This window comes from Lissotriton vulgaris, chromosome 1_2 (genome assembly GCF_964263255.1).
Source record: "Lissotriton vulgaris chromosome 1_2, aLisVul1.2, whole genome shotgun sequence".
NCBI lineage: Eukaryota > Metazoa > Chordata > Amphibia > Caudata > Salamandridae > Lissotriton > Lissotriton vulgaris.
In genome coordinates, this window is record NC_141686.1 from 145,664,855 (window position 1) to 145,686,607 (window position 21,753).

The 21,753-nt window shown below is 44.9% G+C and overlaps 1 protein-coding gene across 1 annotated transcript in view; it reads right to left on the reverse strand.

Moving 5' to 3' along the window:
- The window catches only part of AGBL3 (AGBL carboxypeptidase 3), a 687,703-nt gene that overhangs the window by 149,753 nt on the left and 516,197 nt on the right, over positions 1-21,753 (reverse strand). Inside the window, exons 17-18 of the mRNA XM_086953007.1 lie at positions 19,537-19,591; positions 6,736-6,945 (exon numbers count right to left, since the gene is read on the reverse strand). Coding sequence (XP_086809133.1) covers positions 6,736-6,945; positions 19,537-19,591 — 265 coding nt within the window. The remainder of the gene's footprint in view (positions 1-6,735; positions 6,946-19,536; positions 19,592-21,753) is intronic.

Consider the following 21,753-nt stretch of genomic DNA (forward strand, 5'->3'; position numbering starts at 1 on the left):
ATCAAGGGAGATACGGTATTGGGGAATACGTGGCAATCGCACATTCGATTTCAACTGAACAACATAAGGGGAGATATCAAGTAGGCCCACATCGTTTGGACCCGTCGCCCACAAAGACGCAGGAAGAGAATCCAATTCCGGTGGAAGCTTATCGAGGGACAAATACATAGGAGAGACTACTTTCTCCCCAAACGTAAGCTTTACACCCGCAGGAGAACAATACAAAGTTGCATACAAACGTTTAAGCAAATCCAGACCCAAAAGATTTTCGCCACAACCTGTGGTCAAAATCAGTGGAGCTTCGAGCTCACGCGGCCCAATTTGAAGGGGCAAAGGGCGTGAAACTGGATTGCTAACGGGGGCGCCAGAGAATCCAACGGATACATTTGTTAAGCCAGACAAAGGTGCGCCAGGGAGTTTCGAATGCATAATGGAACTTTTCGCTGCACCAGTGTCCAACAGAAAAGGCTCAACGACGCCCGATGTAGCAACTGCGACGTAAGGCCCTCTCTGATCAACCGGAACTGATACCACTCCCTCTCCTTGTCTTCGGCTGTCCTAGTAATTACTGTCGTCAGTCCCCTGATCGACGTAATAATCGTCTACATTGTACTGCGCAGATCGTCCTTGCGATGATCCACGTGGGTCGAAACAGTTATTAGAATTTGATGAGTTGTCAGAGCGGTCATTCTGAGCACCACGACCTCTACCACGTGATGCATTCTGCGAACCACCACGGCCTCCTCTAGACGAATTACCACTATTACGATCATTTAAAGCAGGACAATCAAATTTAATGTGTCCCTCCTGTCTACAATAAGCACATTGATTGTACCCCAACGAAGATCTGTTGAAAGAGGAATCATTACGCGACTGCGATCGATTCGATTGCGACTGTGATCTATTCTGCTGAGACGCATTCTGATTAGAACGCGGCGGATATGCTTGTTGTAACAACACTTTAGTTTTCAGCTCTTTTGTCTTTTTATCAGCTCGGTCATTTTCTTCTTTCTCTCTATTTTCATAATATTGTGCCGTAGCCAGAATCTGAGCTGAGGTAGAAACGGCCCATGCACTTTCTGAATTCTTCAATTTATTGCACAAGTCGGGCAATAAGTTCGACACGAATTTATCCACAAACAGCCTTTGTCCACCCTCAGTACCCATATCCTGTCCACTATGATCAACGAATGTTTCCTCAAACCTCGTAAAGAAGTCTGAAACACTCTCATCTTTCTTTTGCTTACAGGCTGACAACTTGTCCCAATTTACCCTCATAGCTGGCATAAGCGTTTTCATTAATGTAATGATTCGCTGGGGAAGAAGTTCAATCAACTGATCGGGTTTAGCAGCAGCCACTTGTCCAGCGTCTGCCGCTGTAATAGCAGCCCAATCACCACCTAATTCATTCGTGTGATCTTGATGACGAATCTTAGCCCATACCGGCTGCGGTACGACGTTGCCAAACAACATGTCAATATCGGCAAGATTCATTACCGTAGCATCTACAAGCTGCGATAATTCTTTGTAATACCCCGCAGGATTTTTGCGAGGATCAGGCAAAGTTTGTTTCACCTGAAGCACTTCCGATCGTTTCCATGGGAGATGTATCCATACTCTCTGGAAATGTGCCGCCACTGGAGCGTTAGCATTAGTATTATCAGCGGGTACCCAAACCGGCGGAACTTCACGCATAGGATATTGGCCAGACTCAGCTTGCTGGCGTTCAAGATCCTCAACAAACAGTGCGTGAGGAATAGGAGCAAGGCGAAAAGACAGCAACTGCTCAATAGCACGTCGGACATTAGTATCGACTATCAGTCCAGTTGCGAACTGAAGCCGAAGATTAGACAGGGCGGTCAGCACCTCGTCAGGCGCAACAGCCGCTATCTGATCATGTAGGAGTTTACACATTTCGTCAAACACATATCTCTGAGTCGGTATGTTGAATTGACTAAATGTTTCAAGAACGACTCGGGGTGAATTTCTTTGCGGATTGTCCATCCAACCCATCGCCATATTGTATAACGCAGCGCGTTCCCTATTACCAGGAAGCTGACTACGTCTCTGTGGTGGACCATCAGAACCAGCGGACCCAAAGACAGGTCCGAGCGACTGGAAAAAATTTGTCGCAATGGGAGAACTACGATTACGAGTAGAGGGACAAGAGTAAGACACAGAACTAACAAGAGGAGGAGTAGAAGCGTTAGCAACAACAGGAGTTAACAACACAGGAGCAGTAGCGCGAGCAGGAGTATGTGGAAGCGGAGGAGCAGTAGGAATAGAAACAGGCACAGGAGCAGGAACAGTCGGAAGAGCGGGTGCAGGTTGAGGAACGGGTGGAGGAATAACAGGTGGAAGAACAGGTACGGCAGGGACCACAGGAGCTGCGGTACCCTGTACGTACGGGGGTGGCGACTTCATAAGATAGGACATTAAAGGATCCTCAACTGCCTCTTCCTTCTTATCCGACTCCGTAGGCAAAGCAGGATAGCATTTATCTATGGTCATACGTTGTAGCCTCTCAAACACTTCCTTATCCTTATCCTCCTTATCACGCTGAAACTGCTCAGCTTTCTTCACAATAGTAGCAACATTATCTCGCTCACTACGTTTATTCTGTCTGATCTCTTTCTGTCGGGCTTCTTTGCGCCACAACCGAAAGGCATCAAACATGGCCGGCCTAGATTTGCGTTCGAACAACTTTATTTCCAAATTATCTAAGATCGACGCTTCGAAGCTACCGTGAGGTGGCCAACGAAGATCGCCGTCTTTCTTTGTATATTTTATCCAATAATCGTTAAAAGCAATCGGGCCTAGCCCATGTTTGCTATATAAGTCATAAGTAGGAGTTCCAACCGGAGGTATCGGACACGAGTCCTCCAGCAGGGAATCCGCACCACAAGGTCTACAACAACTGAACAAAGTACTGCGACCAGGCATCTTGCACACTAGCCGAGTTTCACAAACTTCAAGGGTTACGGGATTTACCAAGTCCCAGCAAGAACAAAAACCCTCGGTCTTTGGCGGCTGCAGTCGTCAAACAAATACAACAACAAAGTACGCTTAGCAAAGTGTCACCGACAAAAACACTCACACAGCGTGTACAACAAAGCCACTAGTGTTCACAACAAAGACACTCGCTAAAGTGTCTACAACAAAAACACTCGCTAAAGTGTTTACAACCAAGGATTCTGGGAGCGACCCACAAATACTTAACTCAAAGATCAATGGCGTCCTCAGGAAGGCCCGTCAATCGTCTCGCTATACCAAGGTCTACGCCAGGCGCCAAAACAGGTCTACAGTCAGGGCAGCAGTCCGTCGCAGCCGTCAGGAGGCGGGAATCTTCGCGGGAAAAGTCTTCGGGCCACTTATTTCGACAACAGGATCGATGAAGCGGGGTGCACCTTCCCTCGGAGATTTCACACGAAGTTCCTCACGATCGTCGGGCTTGGACCGGTACCACTGATGCAGCCCCACGTTGGGCGCCAACTGAAGGACTGGGTTCTTTTGGACCCAGCGGTGCCAGGGCACAACACCTGAAACCTTCGTGGGTAACCTGTTCCGGCGTACAAGTCACAGAGACACGGGACACTTCCTTCGGCGTCAAAGAGTCAAGGTTTATTTACTGCAGGGAACACAGAAATCACGGCAAGTACAACGCGTGCTACTTGTGGAGACTGCTTCAAATTGGTTATGTGGATCGCTCCTTTTATACAGTTTTTACCCATAGGCTAACATTGAACACAAAGGTTTACAACTCAGTTCCCACATCGAGCTCCCAGAGGGGTCGCTTTGGTCGCTTTGAAACACATAAGGTCCGGAACATAAGTGCGGAAACATTTGGCGGTTCCCAACTGTAAAAACCCATCTTCCCACCATTAGCAAATTCCAATCAGCAATCAAGTAGATCGAAACAGGAACGAAGACAGGTGCAGAGGAAGACGGAGACAGTGGGGAGATCGGAAAGGGTGTAAAAGGGGAGGTGTCGGGAAACACGAGATACAGGCATCAAAGGGACGTGCCTAATGAGATGCACGGCTGAGACAATAAGTCCGTGCGGCAAGATGAGCCTCGAGCGGCGCCACCTGCCTTACAGTAGCAACCCCCTCGTCATAAAGACACTTTCAAAGGACATGTGTCTTCCGCAAATATCTTGGGAGTCCCAGGGTCGCGAAGCGGACAGCGTCCGTTCGCTGACTACTTGAGGGCAAGAGACAAAATGGATGCCGTATCTAAGATGGAACCCGTGGGTACAGATGAAAACGCCCACGTAACAAACGAACGGTTTAAGTTAGCACAGCGAAACTGCGCACACTTACTAAAGTCGTCATTTGCGGTTCATAGATACCAGACTCGACCATATTCGTACGAGTCGGAAACACCACTTACAATTGTCACGGAACCTCATACTGAACAACTAACATTGGGCTCTGGTCTGGCAATATCCACGATATTACATTGTGATATCTTGTACCTGCTTCTCATTGAACAGCAAGTGCACAACTGTTTACAATGGCTTGGATACCTGGGTGAAATGGGTGGCCATGGCTAAGTAGGTCTGTTCTACGCCCCCTCCCAATATTTAAACCAGCCTTTCTCACACTAAATAGAATGTTCTGTAATGTAGAAAAAAGCTGAACATTACACTGTTCCCCCAGATTCTTGATATTCAGTTTAATGCTAATCTGATCACCAGCTTCAGTGCTAAGAGGCAGTCATGTGAATGCTCCAATTTACAAACAAAGGAGAGGAGGGAGATTTGGCAAGGTGTGGTTTTGAACGGGGTTCTCAGTATGGGGAGATGGTAGCCAAGAACATCTTCTCAAAACACTAGATTGGGTGAATGTGATCTTGGTAGTGCTAATGCGATGCTGGAATGCTGAAAAGACTAGAAAATTGTACCCTTTTTACCCACTAATAACATTGATATACTTTAAGAACATAAACAAAATATACACAATTCAATCGAGGTCCCATTACTACAGGATAGACAACCAAAAAGTAATAGGCAGCATAGAATCTAAGAATGAAGTTGACTTTCCCCAAATAATTTGATCTTTATTTTTTGTTTTGGGAAATTTTCTCACAACTGGTTAGTGTGTGTACTGGTCACATGGTGTACATTTTGACTGAAGAAATTAATCTTTCTCAGTTCAAATGACTCCCATTTTCAACCTGTAGAGGGTGAGGACACAGTCCTTTATGCACTGTAATGGCACACAGCAATAACATGAACAAGAAGAAGCTTTACTATTTTGCATACCAGTAGCTTCCATTTCTTTAAGCACATTCTTTCTCAAGTAAGTTTCACTTTATGATTTTGAACCACTTAAGTTGCTGTAATTCCAATAAAACACATAGAGCCTGATTTAGAATACGGAGTATGGTCTGTCCTCCATCACGGCGATGACAGAGTACCCATCCTCTGCATTTACCAATGTTTGCCAGCCCTCCATCCTCTCTAGTCACTGACTGGGGGAACCCTTGTCACAGGGGTTCTTGCCAATGTGTTAACAATTTTAAATGCTGTATCATCAAACTGATGGACGTTCATCAAACTTTACACGCCTTTTGTTTTTCAAAACAAACTCCGGAATCAGGATTTTGTTTTTGGAAAATCCAAAACTAATGACCTCCACACACTGGGAGTTAACTTCTGTGTTGTGGTGGTCGTTTAACCGTTTTACTGTCCTTTATCACCAGGTCTTACCCTTTGGCGACGGAGAGTAAAACTGCCCATTTGACTGACCACTCTAAATCACCTGAACCCTGACAGTCTGTACTCTGTTGGGCCACCTTGGATCTGTCGCTGATAAACTGGAGGTCTGCCTACTTGAAAATCCGGTGGGCGGTCCATGGGCTAGGCTGTAGACCATAAAGAGCAATAAAACATAGAATAAAACAATAGCATCAAACGCACACACCAAAAGAAGCGATGAAGCTTGCGTAGACCGGATAGGCATCATAAAATATTTGATACAATCGACGCAGCCCAAACATTTCACAAACTCCATAAAATAGTCACAAAAGTGAACAAAAGCAGTCTTGGTCCATAAATCCTCATAGTGCCAGCACATAAGGGAAAACAACGTTTTTCACGGCACCCTATGCTTTAATAATGAACAGTCATGAGCTACAATGTCTAAAAGTGCTACTGCATGAGGGGGATCAGAGTCGCTGGGAGCACCCAGTGCTACTGTATTAGGAGCCGCGTTAAGCCTGACATCATGCGCCTTGTCCAGGTAGCAGGAGACAGACATCATGAATAATGCCTCAACATGTTTTTTAACCCCTACATTTTGGCATACTGGTAGTATCCTCTTTTTCCTCCCCTTCACATGGGTGGGGCTCCATAGTTTCCTTGCTGGCACCAAAGGAGGGGCATGCCCACCTGTCTCGTTAATGTGGCTGACCCCAACCTGAGGTGAAAGAGAGAAAGGGAAGGGTGCCATAACAAAACTGGAGGTATAATTTCATAGCTGCCGCAGGTTCAATCTCGTTAAAGTGCCACTCAGTCTTAAACTCATCCTTCACCAAGAGGAAAGCGTTGGTTAGAGGGCTGAGAGAGGGTTGTGACTACATTAGGTTTATTGTGTACTTGCCATAATTGGTTTGATGGTATTCTTGCTAACGGAACCTGCTGTCATCAGGTCTTCCCACAGGGGCCTATATCTATTTAGATGTACTACAAAGAACTAAGCTAACATACTGTATATCATAACAATAACCTACCTCGTTTACAGCTCTTTGATTTCACCTCTTCTCTAAAATCACACCCTGGTTCAGGCAAATATGGTGCAAGTAAATTCACATCTTCTTCATTGGCACCAATGTAGTAACTCCTCCCAAAGGCTGTGGTCCGGGAGGCAGTATTAGGCACAAGAATTCTTTGAGACGGCAGATTCCGAGATTGGAGATGAGAGTTGCGCCAGATAAATTCTTCTATAAACAAAATTAAAGAAATATGAGATAGTGATTGAATCTAAAAAATATGATTAAGAAATACCTACATGAACAATTAATACAACAGGCTCCATTTCTCAGGTGACAAGTCTTTGTTTTTATGATAATAAATAGAATATCACAGTATATACTCCTGCACACATAGTATACATTTAGATTATTGGCTAATAAGGTTTCTTTCAAAGCAGATGGGTGGTTTATATTAATTATCACTGATCACATCACATGTCAGCGATGACATCATCAGTGACATAATAAGTAAACAGAGTCGAGCAGATACATAATTTTAATTTGGGAGTCTCCTGAGGCGGAAGCCGGGAGTGAATCTCTAGCTTTTAAAATCTTTGTTGTGTGATACTTTGATTTTTAACTTCACTTCCCTGTGCACTTAAACAGCGCTCCTAGCGCTGCAACGAACGCTACCTGTCGCCATCACTGAGGGCGAGGCGCCACGGCGGACACGCCCACCTCAGCTGGCCACCCCCCCCTGACACTATAAAGTGCGCGCAGCTGGAAAAGCGCGACACTTTAATTTGGGAGTCTCCTGAGGCGGAAGCCGGGAGTGAATCTCTAGCTTTTAAAATCTTTGTTGTGTGATACTTTGATTTTTAACTTCACTTCCCTGTGCACTTAAACAGCGCTCCTAGCGCTGCAACGAACGCTACCTGTCGCCATCACTGAGGGCGAGGCGCCACGGCGGACACGCCCACCTCAGCTGGCCACGCCCCCCCCTGACACTATAAAGTGCGCGCAGCTGGAAAAGCGCAACACTTTAATTTGGGAGTCTCCTGAGGCGGAAGCCGGGAGTGAATCTCTAGCTTTTAAAATCTTTGTTGTGTGATACTTTGATTTTTAACTTCACTTCCCTGTGCACTTAAACAGCGCTCCTAGCGCTGCAACAAACGCTACCTGTCGCCATCACTGAGGGCGAGGGGCCACGGCGGACACGCCCACCTCAGCTGGCCACGCCCCCCCCCTGACACTATAAAGTGCGCGCAGCTGGAAAAGCGCGACACTTTAATTTGGGAGTCTCCTGAGGCGGAAGCCGGGAGTGAATCTCTAGCTTTTAAAATCTTTGTTGTGTGATACTTTGATTTTTAACTTCACTTCCCTGTGCACTTAAACAGCGCTCCTAGCGCTGCAACGAACGCTACCTGTCGCCATCACTGAGGGCGAGGCGCCACGGCGGACACGCCCACCTCAGCTGGCCACGCCCCCCCCTGACACTATAAAGTGCGCGCAGCTGGAAAAGCGCGACACTTTAATTTGGGAGTCTCCTGAGGCGGAAGCCGGGAGTGAATCTCTAGCTTTTAAAATCTTTGTTGTGTGATACTTTGATTTTTAACTTCACTTCCCTGTGCACTTAAACAGCGCTCCTAGCGCTGCAACGAACGCTACCTGTCGCCATCACTGAGGGCGAGGCGCCACGGCGGACACGCCCACCTCAGCTGGCCACACCCCCATGTTCCCTCTCACACGGACATAAAAGATGTGTCTCGCCAGGAAGCGCAGCGGACGGGCGCAGCGGGCGCGCCGTCAGCGCGCCGAAGGCGCGCCAAAGGCAAGCCCGTCTGGGCCCGTCCGGGCCTGGACCGGGCCCAGGGCCAGTCCCCCTGCCTCTTCCACTAGCACTGCCCGCATCTGCTGGACTACTGCTCAACTTCACTCACTCAATACGTGCCATTGCCCGACCAGCCCTCGCTGCATCCCTAATCACCTGGAAACTGCTCCTTACCACTGCTCACTATGCAGCTTCTCACTCCCGTCCTGCCATCCTCGACTCTCCCCTTGCCCACCTCCGCAGCCACTCTCCTCTAATCAGTACACCTTGCGAGCCGGGTTGGTTAATTGTCGATCTCTTCCCTGTCACGCCAATGTCATCTGGATGTCCATCTCGTCTGACGAATGGGATATTCTCTTTCTAACCGAGTCTTGGATTACTGACTCTTCCTCGCCGGATATCTATTTAGCTATCCCCCCAGGCTATGACATCAAATGCCTGAATCGGGCTGGAGGTAAGTCTGGAGGCGGTCTAGCCGTCATATTCAAATCCTCTTTCCAGCTGACTTTCATTAAACTTACTGATATAGGCACAATCGAAGCCATGTACTTCTCTGTCTCTGACTCTGCATCAGTTATCTTGGCTGGCATACTAGTTTATTCTCCCCCCCCCGTCACTGCCCCTTCCCTCACTGCCCTTGTCCACCTTGTGGCTGACCTATCTATTAAACACCATAACTTCATTGTCCTGGGCGATTTCAACCTCCACATAGATAATCCGCTATGTGCTAAGGCTACCAACCTGGTAGATTCTATGGAGAGTCTCAATCTCAAACAACTGGTTGCAGGTCCCACTCATGTGGCAGGCCACACTCTGGACCTTATATTCGCTAATTTTCCACTCATCGCTGTTCTTCAGCCTCTCCCTTTAACCTGGTCTGATCACTACCTTATTCCATTCTCTCTCACCTTGGGACGCAAATCTGCCCCAATGGTTCCTAGGAAGGAGCTGGGAAGAAAGTGGCACAAGGTTACTTGCGCTACCTTGGACCCAATATTCCACTTTCAGTCGGAGTACCTTTCCCCGGACATTGATAAAAATGTTTCTAGGTTAAACTCCACTCTCCTCAAAGCGATTGATTCTATTGCCCCCCAGATAACCATCTCCTCCACTAGGTCGCGACCCTCTGCTCCCTGGTTCTCCACCCCCCTTCGGGAGGAGAAAAGCAGATGTAAGGCTCTCGAACGCAAGTGGAGACTTAACTACGACCTTGAAGCCAAGCATCTTTACAAAACGGCCCTAAAACAATTCCTTAAACTCAAAAAAAGCGCAATGAAAGATCACTTTGCCGCTCAAATTAATAAAGCCAAAAATTCATCAAAAACGCTCTTTAACATCGTTAAAGACTTTATTAACCCTCCGGCTAGGGCCCCCCAGACCACCGCTAGTCAAGCTCTCTGCGAGGGACTTTCAGATTTCTTTCTGGAAAAAATCAATAAACTCTGTGTCTCCTTCCCCACTGTATCTGTCACTCAGTCCTCTCTCACTAATCCCCCAGAGTCTCCGTCCTTCCATTCATTCAACAAACTCAACCAGGACGAGGCCATCAGACTACTCATTTGCTGTAAATCCGGTGCCCCCTCTGATCCTGTCCCCGCTAAAGTCATGGGAGAACTGGCGCCTTCACTTGCCTGCCCTTTCCTGTCCGTCTGGAATGCCTCCCTTCACCATGGTTTCTTCCCTACCACCTGGAAGGAGGCATTGGTGATCCCCATTTTGAAAAAGGCAGACGCAGACCCCGCTGTCTTTACCAACTACCGTCCCATTTCCCTCCCCAAACCCGCCAAGGTCCTGGAAAAGGCCGTACAGCTCCAACTTACGGAATATTTAGAAGATCATTCTCTGCTACATGGATCCCAATCCGGTTTCAGAGCCGGATTCAGCACGGAGACGGCCCTGCTAGAAGTATCTGAATCCATCCGAGAATGCGTGGACAGGGGCGAGGAGGCCATGTTGGTTCTCCTCGACCTGTCCGCTGCATTCGACACGGTCTCTCATCCTATCCTCCTTGATCGTCTCAAGCAGATAGGCATAGGTGGCACTGCCCTCAGTTGGATCGAGTCCTTTCTCTCGCATAGAAGTCAAAAGGTACTGCTACGTCCTTTTAAGTCAGAGAAAAAACCTCTGTCCTGTGGGGTGCCGCAGGGCTCTGCCCTCAGCCCCCTGTTCTTCAACGTCTACCTGGCCCCCTTGGCTGACGTTGTGGAGTCCTACGGAGTCAGGGTGGTCTCTTACGCTGACGACACACAGCTGGTGTTTTCCTTTAGGGACCACTCGGACTCCGCACTCCTCAATTTCCGCCAATGCCTCAATAACATCAGTGGCTGGATGACTGCGAATCACCTCAGATTGAATGCAGATAAAACTGAGGTTCTGTTTTTCAATCAGAAAACCCCTATCCCCTCTGCTTGGTGGTGGCCCACAGCGCTAGATCCTGCCCCGTCCCCTGTCCACTCGGCGCGGAATCTCGGCTTCCAATTTGATGATTCCTTGTCATGCAAAACCCAGATCAATAAAGTTACTTCCGCCTGCTTTATGAAACTTCGCATGATAAAAAAGATCCTACCCTATCTCCCCTTGGATTCCCGCCGCACAGTCACCCAGGCTCTCATTACGTCCCACTTGGACTATGCAAATAGTCTCTATGCAGGGGCTCCACAGTACCTGATAGGCCGGCTGCAGATTGTCCAGAATGCTGCAGCCAGACTGATCGGTAATATCCCGTACCGTCAATCTGTCTCTGCTTACCGGAGGGAACTCCACTGGCTCCCAGTGGCCAGCCGTATTCAATTCAAGGTCCTCTCTCTTACCTACCGAGCTGTCAACAACTACGGACCTACCTATTTGAAAAAACGGGTCTCCTTATCCTGCTCCACCAGATCCCTTAGATCCAATGACCTCCGCCTCCTGATCTCGCCCCGGTTCAGATTGTCTAGAACCGGTGGCAGAGGTTTCAGTGTCATTGCTGCCAGACTGTGGAACTCCCTTCCGCTCGAGCTGAGGTTCTGTCCTTCCGAAACAATCTTCCGAGCCAAACTTAAAACCTGGCTCTTCTCTGGACTCTAGTCTTCCCTTTTTTTCCTTTTTCACTCCCCCTCTCCCTTGGTTATTCCTGAATTTTAGCGCCGGGACACCCCTTCGGGGGTAGCTGCGCGCTCTACAAACTACATAAAATAAAATAAATAAATATTGTGTTATAATTGCATTTATGTAGTGCTTAGTACCCCAGGTGAGACACAGATGCACTTTATTCTAAGTAGCCCGCAAGACTGAAACCCAAGGCTAGCGCTTAGTCCAGTAGAATTATTGATTGTTGGGTTTAGTCTTGTTCATTGAGGAAAAAATGCACTTACTTCAATTTCTGCGATGTAGCTTAAAATTAATCAACTGGATCTCAATGAGATCAATATTAGGGTTTCGTGGCATTATGAAAGTTATTGGTGGGATGAACTGAGGAGGCAGAACAGACAACTGTATTATTGGGTTTCAGAGAAAGGAGAAGATGTGACCAACAGAATGAAATCTAGGCACATCACAGATACATATCTGAAAGTAAAGACTGAGGGAACATGTGACTTAGAGTAAGATAGGGACAGGTAAAGTAGGGCATACTGATTATGGTATGTCATGTAAAGATTTGTTCGATTGTAGCAGGGGAGGGGGAGAATTAATAGCAGGGAGTCAAGGTAAAATTTTCACATATGTTTTAGCAGTATATGGGAGAAATGGAAAAACTATATGCATCTTGAGAAGTAGAAATAACTGCATATTGCTTGTGCAATAGCATTTTTATTATGTGCTTTGATAATTACTAGAATCGGGTCAGTGGTCTGTTTATTGATTGGATTGATTTTGTTCTACCATAAAGTCTCTGTCTAGCCAGACCTAGCTTTCGTCCGAAACAGTGGCTGGACTTCATCTCGTGTCTCTTGTCTTTACAAAGATGGTGCTTCATGGTCTCCATTATGGTCAGTTTGGAAGTAATCAGTTCTTAACCTTTTGGGCCATTTTAAAAGTTTTGCATTGGAACCTTAATATCCTGTCAACTGACTTTTGTTTATGGCATCAGTGGGGCAGGGAACTCTAATAACTTTGCAAACAAAGTACTTTCAGTGACTGTGGTTTGTATATATAGCATTGCTCAAGCAGGTGTTAGAACAATACTAATTCATTTATATTTCTCACTTCAACAATACCCTATAATCAGCAATACCAGAAGAACTGCTGCGTAAGTGACTGAAACACCATGGGCACAATTTATTTCTTGGAGGAGAGGGAATTCTGCCGCAAGGGAGGCAGAGATTCCTTCCTACCAATGCCCGCCCGATTTAAATGCAGGTGGACCATAGTTTGAGAATGGGGAGACTACTCCGTTGGGCAGTTGGAGTGTCCGCCCACCTAATTTAGATGGCCGGGCATTTAGTCATGTTTGAATGCCCATCACTAACATGGCGAAAGGGAATTTACATTTTTTATTCTCAAAAACAAAATCCCGCTTTGGGATTTTCTTTTTGAAAATTAAAAAAACGTTGTAGATTTGCCATAAATCTCCATCATGTTGACAGAAGCGTATGGCAAAATTACAGTTCCTGTCAATGCTAGAAATGTCTGAAGCACCTGCGGATATTTCTAAATGTGGCTGTCGACACCTCCACCAGGGCCACAAGGTGAAATATTCTGTCAGGTAGGCGGATGACAGGCTGACCACCGAAATAAATTTAAATCAGGCCCTATGTTCCCGAGCAAGAAAACACTACACTTCAAGGGCACGATTTAGGGGGAAAAATGTGGAGGTAGACATTTAGATCTCTGCCTGAGCATACGTTTATATTTTATTTCAATTCAAATACATTACCAGCAGCAGGCCTGGAAAGCTGGGATAGGCACTGGATTGTAAGCATGCTGCTAAAATTATCATGTGGCAATTCCGGTGGGACCCTATTCCTGCCGTTTGGAGTTCTACATAACATATAACTCCACAGAGGAAAAAGGAGCCCCCGTGTAGACGCACATTTTTTTCCAGGATGGAAAACATTTCCCCCGTGAAGAAATTCCCTTCCTCTAAATCACTAGAAAATCTGGGGGTGATCCGTTTCCCTTACCCTCCTGCAATGAGACATGCTCCAGCCTTTGTCTTGAGAAAATCTCTATCTCCAGGTGGAAAGGGGTTGAGGAGGAGTTTGGGAATCCCCACAAATGTACAAGTTTATGGCATTCCCAAACATTTCAAAGTAAACCATACCACCTTGATTGACATTTACTACTGTGGATTTCTCTCTAGGCATAGAGGAGAAACCCACAGTAGCAAATGGATTTATGCCCACCAGAAATCTCTGTGTGGATTCTACGTCAGGCATCACATGGGTAATTTGGTTGTATAAGTATGTGTATGATCAAACTAACTTTTGTGAATATGACCGTATCTCGACAAGGAGTCTACATACAAAGAGAACTGAAGAAAACACCTATATCTGAGCTGAGGTAACTTACAGTTGGACAATGACTGTAAATGGTTCAGAAAATCAGAAACATATTAGACAAGGGCTCGATAATAATGATAATGGGATAACTTAACTTAAAGCTGACCTTAAACCATGGGAACTAACAGCAAATGTTATTAGTTCTTCCTTTTCTGCAGCATGTGTGGTTTGTCAGCATCTTGCTCAGGCAATTCACACAACAGACTTGATCTCTGTTTTTCAGAGCAAGCCTGGCACACTCATCACCATTACCAAGCATTAGCGGCTCACACCATTAGTACCAAAAATTAGATGCCCAATAATTTAGCACTGAATAGGATTACAGAGTATAATATTATTATTTTATTTTATTTATCTACTTTGGAGAGGGCTCAATCACAAGTTAGGTTATCCTAATGGTAAGGACTCATGCAATATCCAGGCCCTGACATTAACACTTTAGGTGAGACAGCCAAGTGTTCAACAGTAACCAGAAAGCTAGATGGACAGTTGAAGAGCATAGCATTACAGGAAGGCCCTTTCATTCTTTAACTTGAAATGAAAAGGCTCAATCTCCTTCTAATCTTTTTATTCCTGATGAAGGACAAAAAGGTGATCAGATGTGGCACACAGAGCATACATGAGTTTGTAACATGAAAACAAGTTACAAACACATTTGTGGTGAATACAAAGTCTCTTAAACATTGATTGCTTGGCTACATAAAGCCAATAAAGTGGAATCAAATGATGTGAAATAGGAGTTGAACAAGGCAATCCAACCAGAAGACGAGGAAAAGTGTCAAACGCTATCTACATTCCACATGAACAGTCACGCAGGAAGGAAACCAGAGCTACAGCGCATTTCCATAATTTACACAACAAACAGAATTTTCTTACGGACAGTAGAGTTTCCAGCATGGAGGGTATACGAAATTAAAGAAAGCCGCTTCAATTTTCGCACTCCTGCACACTCCCTTTTTTTTTTTTTTAAACAAACTGTTCAATTTTACCTTGAAATTTCCATCTTCTTGGCAGAGCTCTCTGACTTTAAGCATTTATATCTAATTTTAAGAAGACTGATTGAAGCAGATGGAGAATGCTGTATAGTTTCACTATTAGATTCTTCTTCTAAGGTCTTTGTGATGGTAACACTGCAATATGTCTTCCCACTGGAGTACTGTCACTCAATGGAGGGAAATGTATTTGAATATTTTGTGGATTTCCAAATGGCATTTTTGATACTGCACTGATGTTGACATATAGACACAAATGCAAAAAATGGGTATGTCCTAGCTTCCTTTTTTTTAAAATAGAAGCCCTACATTCTTTAATATGTGCACAGGTTCAATGAGGCAGAGGCAGGGCCTTTGCTGGCCAAACTAAGTGGAGGCCCCTCTTCTCTTTTGACTTCTTCCTTGCAGAGTTTTATAAAACGTTATCAGGAGCCAGAGGTTCTCCAACAAAAGGAGTGAACAAGCATATACACAATGCAAGAGCAGCAGATTGACTGCATATCCTCTAAAACATCAAATTGTTGTTTTTTGTTAAACAAGAGCCCATTTTAATTGCTAACTTGCACACAGAAATGTAACTGTTGTTGAATGCTATATCTGTTTGGGTTTTTCCTTTAAAAGTAACTTAAGTAGCACACCTCACTGACATTTCACTTTTAGAAATGCTAAGTAGGCTATGAATGGCCTCCAGTGTTTTAAATCTCTATAGGGAGGGTTCTGCATTGTCCTGTTATTAAAGGCCCTGTGGATATGTTTTTAGGCAAAATATTTCAATTGTGTCTCCTTATAGTGCTGCACCTCTTATTATGGACTCCAGACTATAAGGATAATGAGAGACAAACCGTGGAAAAAACTTTTTGTTTTCCTCCCTTGTTTGTTATATTATGTTATGTGTATTTGCCTAGCGCACAGCTCACCAGGAGTATTTCCTGGCACTGCTCCTAGTAGAGCGGAGGCTGAGAGGTTTGAAGAAGGCGGTTGAGACATTAGTCTTGCCATTTCAAGGCAGCCTGGCTCATTATTTGTTGATTCATGCTATCAAGAATTAATTAACAGTCAGTCTAACCGGGCATAATCTAAAAGAGCTCTTTTACAAACGCATTTCTTAGATTAATTCAATTTAAATACAAACTCTACTTATGCCCTAATTTATGTGGTTAGAATAAAAACAGCATATGTAGCTAGGTCTTATGAAAATCGACTTTGCTACTTGGATATCAAGCTATGTCTACATTTTCTCAAGTGAAATAAAATTGAGATGGAATATAGCAGGCATTCAAAATACATCCCTAACAGAGAAATGTGTGGGCCTGCTTCCTCTGCATCCTGACCATAGTTTGAGGACACCCATAGTTTATACAGAAGATTGTAATAGTGACAAGAAATCACCCAGCTAGCTGGGCTACATGTTGCTATCTGGTTCGAAATTAGAGGTAGCAAAAATGGTGTACCGGCACAATTTTCTCTTGGAACATAGTATATGGGGCACATGCATCAAGCATTTTTGCCTTAAAAAATGGGCCGATTTGCAAACACAAAAAATGCTTTTTAGATGCAGCAAACCCCACCTTGCAATTCGGTAACCTGTTACCGAATCGCAAAATGGGTTTGCGATTCGGTATTTTGAAGGGGTGTGTTCAGGGCAACCCTTCCAAATACCGAATCCTAACGGTATGCATGAATGTTTTGTGACCGTGAATGCAGTCGCAAAACATTTGCATATTACCACCTACTTCAAGCAGGTGGTTACCCATTCACAAATGGGAAGGGGTCCCCAAGGAACCCCTTCCCCTTTGTGAATGATTGTAAAAGCATTTTTAAGAGCAGGTAGTGGTCCAACAGACCACTGCCTGGTCTTAAAAAATGTAAAGAAAAAGTTGTACTTTTTGTAAAGCATCTTATTTTCCTTTTTCATTAATTGTAATGAGGTAGAGCGATTTGCGACCCCCCTAGGAATTGCTATCTGAAACGTTGTTTCATGCATTGTAAATTGCGTTCACCTAATTGAGATTTTAACGAATTTTTAATTAGGTATTCGCAATTTACAATTTTGATGCATGTAGTCCTAAGTCTTCTACATACATTTCTGAATTACTTTACGCTTTGGGAGTGTGCATATTCCAATTGCAAGGGGCTTGTTTATTAAAGCATACAATGTACTAGACACATATGTCCTGAGTTGAGGTACTTTTGAAATTATGTTGTGACAAAATGTTCTTTTATGTCTTTGGAGTGCAAGATATGTAAGTTTTGAATTTATATTGTATTTACTAATGTTGTTTAGACATTAAGATACATACTAAACTATTCTAACCAGGACTATACTACACATTCCATCCGTCAATTGTACTTAGGGCATGATTATGAGTTTGTCTGTCCAATGAGCCGCCAAACCCACGGTGGTGGTTCAGCGTTTGGATTGCCATGGGACCACTGCTGCTGCTGAGGATCCACGATCCGCGGCAGGGTGGTGAGCCCGCCACGAAAACTGTGGCGGTGAGGAAACGAAGGGGGGCCAACAGGCCCCATGTTGCCTCAGGGCTATGGGGTGCACGCAGGGGACCACATGTGCTCCCCGTGTGCATCCACCCCAGTTTCTGCACGGCATGTAGGGCATACTAAAAAAACTGCGGCCTGTTGTTTCGGTCTCCTAAGGGGCTTGAGACCTGTTCTCAAGTTCTTTGACGCCCCGACCAGGCAGCTGGTGATCCAGGCAACTATCATCTCCCGCCTGGATTATGCCAGCTCTCTTCTGGCTGGGGCCAACCAGGCCGAGCTAACCCGTCTGCAGCGGGTTCAGAATGCTGCGGCGAGGGCGATTGTCGGCCTGCCCAGATTCAGCTCGGTGGCAACTGTCCTTCGTACCCTACATTGGCTCCCTGTCAGGAAGCGCATCCTTTTTAAGGTCTTGTGTCTCGCTTTTAAGATTCTGAGAGGTATTGGCCCGGAAATCCTATCCAGCTGTCTTTCATTTTATGTTCCCACCCGCACCCTCCGTTCCCAGGGTTTGGCCCTTGCGGTGGTCCCCAGATTTAGGCTTAGTCGCATGGGTGGCCGCTCGTTTAGTGTAAAGGCCGCGTCAGCATGGAACTCCCTTCCTGTTGAAATTCGTCTGATGGAGGACCTCTTGACTTTCCGGAGGGCTTTAAAAACTTTCCTGTTTTAGCTGCTTTCATGTTTTTAGTTTCCTGTTGTGTTATGTTCTACCTTGTCTCTGCGCCGGGACGCCCCTTGGCTGGGGTATCTGTGTGCATAATAAATCAATATAACATAACATAACATAACATGGGCTGCATCAGTTCATGCCATGGAAGAACGGGCTTTGGCGTACCCATTGTAGTGCTTTTCTAAGGCTCACTGCCTGGGACTGAAAAAAAAGCACCACCCGCCAGACCAGGATAAGACTCCTAATCTGGCGGGTGATTGGCAGTCGAGTTTGGTGGTGTGGGAGCGGGGTGCTGGCGTGATGGCCCACTCCCACACCGCCAAACTCGTAATCAGGCCCTTAGTTTTTTTTTATGATCTGATTGCACTTTCTTGTTTAACAGAAGACAGAGTTCAGTAATCAACTTCTTTATTTAAGAACCAACATTCATCTTCTTGAAGGTTGATTTAGTAGCTCAAAAGACAAAACTGTGGCTCACCGAACTACCATTTGATACATTGAGTCCTATCTTCAGAATACATTTTTTGCTTCAGGATGTATACGGTCTCAAAGAAAAATTTATTTAAATAAAGAGTAAAAATTATAATTCAACAGGACATCGGCACACTACTGGTTTCATGTAGATAACATCAAATGCAGAATCAAACCTGCAAATAGTGATCAACTGATTGAAAGAGAGTACAAATTGGGTCATCGTTACAAGAGGCTTGTAATTTCCACTGGGGCTGCAACCCCTGCAACCAGTGTGTGGCAAATACTCTACATTGAAAAACAGACTTCTTGGAATGCTAATTATAGTGAAATGGACATGGTGTCTGCTCCTACAGGCTATTGAAACAGTAAGGCATTTTTAAAATGTTATCCTTAGTTTGCTAGATGAGAAAATATATGGTTAGTTCCCTTTTTCTAGAGCTGCTTTGTAAGGGCAGTAAAGAACCATTACATCTGATCTGTTCAACTGAAGATGCAGGTCTGGTGTCTTTCATTTTATACTATGGGCATGTAAGAGAATACTACGGCCCTTGGACCTCGAAGTAAACTCTACTCTTGTTTTTTGTTTTTGTTTATATATAGTCGATATTCTTCTGTGGTTTTTGATAGGACAGCTCCCGTGATTATATGGCATTGAGATACATGAAAATTGTCCTGTCTGTTTTGTGCCTCACGGATCCCTTCTCTTCTCTTATGCTTCTCTTAGGGTGAATCCTCCTCGGGTGTTATGCCTTTGTGATGGTGAAGGTGATCTAATACAGTGGTCTAAGGAATGATCAAGTTAACCTGTTTGCGATGTTACCTGTATTACAGTAAAATACCCTTATCAAACGAGTTTCAATACTTGGCAGCATAAAAACAAAATAAAGTATTTTTTACCTTTCATGCCATGGTTCTCTTGCTGGAGAGTTTCTTTCTGTAGTTTGGAATGAGTCTAAAAAACGACACAAATAATCTGTAAGTTTTATGAAAAGGGGAGAAGTCATAACTTATCACTGATCAAGAGGGACGAAAGGCTCAGTCCTCCACACATCTCATCTTCCATGTGTACATCTAGGTAGGTGACACAATTGAGGCAATAGTTAAATTTCGTGGTCTTCATAAAAACCCATTTAAAGAAAAAAATCTATGAGAAACTGTTATGAATTAACTTGGTGGAAGGCTGCTTCAGTGTCACTTATCTTGAGAAGACAAGGCTCATTCTGTGTTTATTTTCCACAATTTTAAGATAGCTGGAGGTGCGCTGCACTTACTTAAACAATGACTACAACAGAGCATGCACCACACTATTAAGACAATTGCTAATCCTCTGAATTTGTATTGTGTGGCTCAGCAAAGTGATTTCCTCAAGGTACGTCCTGGTAGAATGAGTGTGTTTTCAACCAACATTTCCCATATCATTTCATCCAATTACGAACAACCTTACCACATAAATACTTCACCTTCAAAAGTTGGCACAAAGACCACTATAAGGAGAGGATACACCATACATCTGCTCAACAATCTTTTCCTTTGTTCCAAACAATTTACTGGCAAATGAAAGGATATCATATAATCACAATCATTTTTCAACTGATCACCTCACTTTTTATAGCACATGATTTTTTATAGCAATTTCTAGATCTCTTCATATGCCCCAATTAATGCTATATTAATATATCACAGGCATCGCAGTCTTTGGCCTACTCTTATCCCTGGCTCTGGCCACCCCTCACTTCTGGGGAAAGACCGATTATAAGAGGAATTAATAATGGGAAGAGGTGGAGTATTGGTTATATCCAAGTTTCAAAACTCAATAAGAAAGATCCTACCTCTGCTGAGCTTAATGGCTACCTCGATTAAAGGTAACAAAGAACAGTCCCACTACTGCTCATCACACATTGAACAAGCGGACTCCCTTTGCAAATCTCCCCTGGTGAGACTCTTTGATTGTGACCTCAAGTTAGTGTGTACTAAGTACTCACTCCATTTCATTCCTAGGCAGCAGAGTTTCTATTTAACATTCAATGTAACCACCATTGCCTAGTTAGCCAAAAACCAGAGGCATTTTCAAGGGAGAATTTGCCAGTTTGAAAAAAGTCTGTGGAAATGTTCCCTTCAATAGAATAGTTTCTCACCTGTAATCCTAGTTCTCCTTAAGTGGAATATTCATTGAATAGCCCTTCCCAGGTGCTTGGATGCTAGAGCGCTTTTTTCAAAGTCACATTTTATATAGCAATTTAGCCAGGACGTATACGAGAGAAGAAACTTGAGGGTGCCCCCCTGCAGAGTACATGGAGAGGGCCCCCATGCTCTAGACCCAGCCAGGAGCTCTCAGGCCAGGGCCGGACTGGGAACCCAAAGCAACCCTGGCATGTTTTGTCAGGCCAGTCCCTCTATGCTGGTACGTAGCGAGCCAGCTTGACTCTTGCAAGTGGGCTTGGGAGTTAGGGGGGTGGGTCTCCCCTAATGTTGTTTTATGTCAAAAGTGGTGCATTATACAACATATTGTATAATTGTATATTCAAATGTATTAACTTTTAAAACATAGTAAATAATGACCTTACAGTGCACCGGGATACCCAGTCATACCCATGTTCTTACAGGGAACATAGAAAATAGACCAGAGAAGCACCACTAAATCTTGCACGTTTTCCATCAAAGGTCACTTCTTTGTCTGTAATGTTTGGCACCTGAGGGCAGAGCGTGGGTGGCAGACAGAAGCTACAGGGAAGTCTGGCTCATTTTGTACTCGAGTATCCCACCATGAAGTGCTGAGCCAGAGCAATCATCTGCACGGAGGGTCCGATCCAGCTGCTGGTTCGGAGCTGGTCAAGACCATCACCCAACTGGATGCAGGATATCAGGAGAGAGGAAACAGGCCAGGTTGAGCCTACCTCCATCAAGCCTCATTTGGAAAGGAGCCTGCGCAACTGGGGGCTTCCAGACACTGAAAACATCCCAATAGAAGCAACTCTTTCCCATCACCTCTCCCTGAGAAGAGAAATACAGAACCCCCAAAGAGGAAGAATGAAAAGAGGTTCTGGGTCCACATCCTGCTCAGGGGGAAATATGCCTCAGAGGAGCTGGCACTGCCCACAAAGACTGAGGCATTGC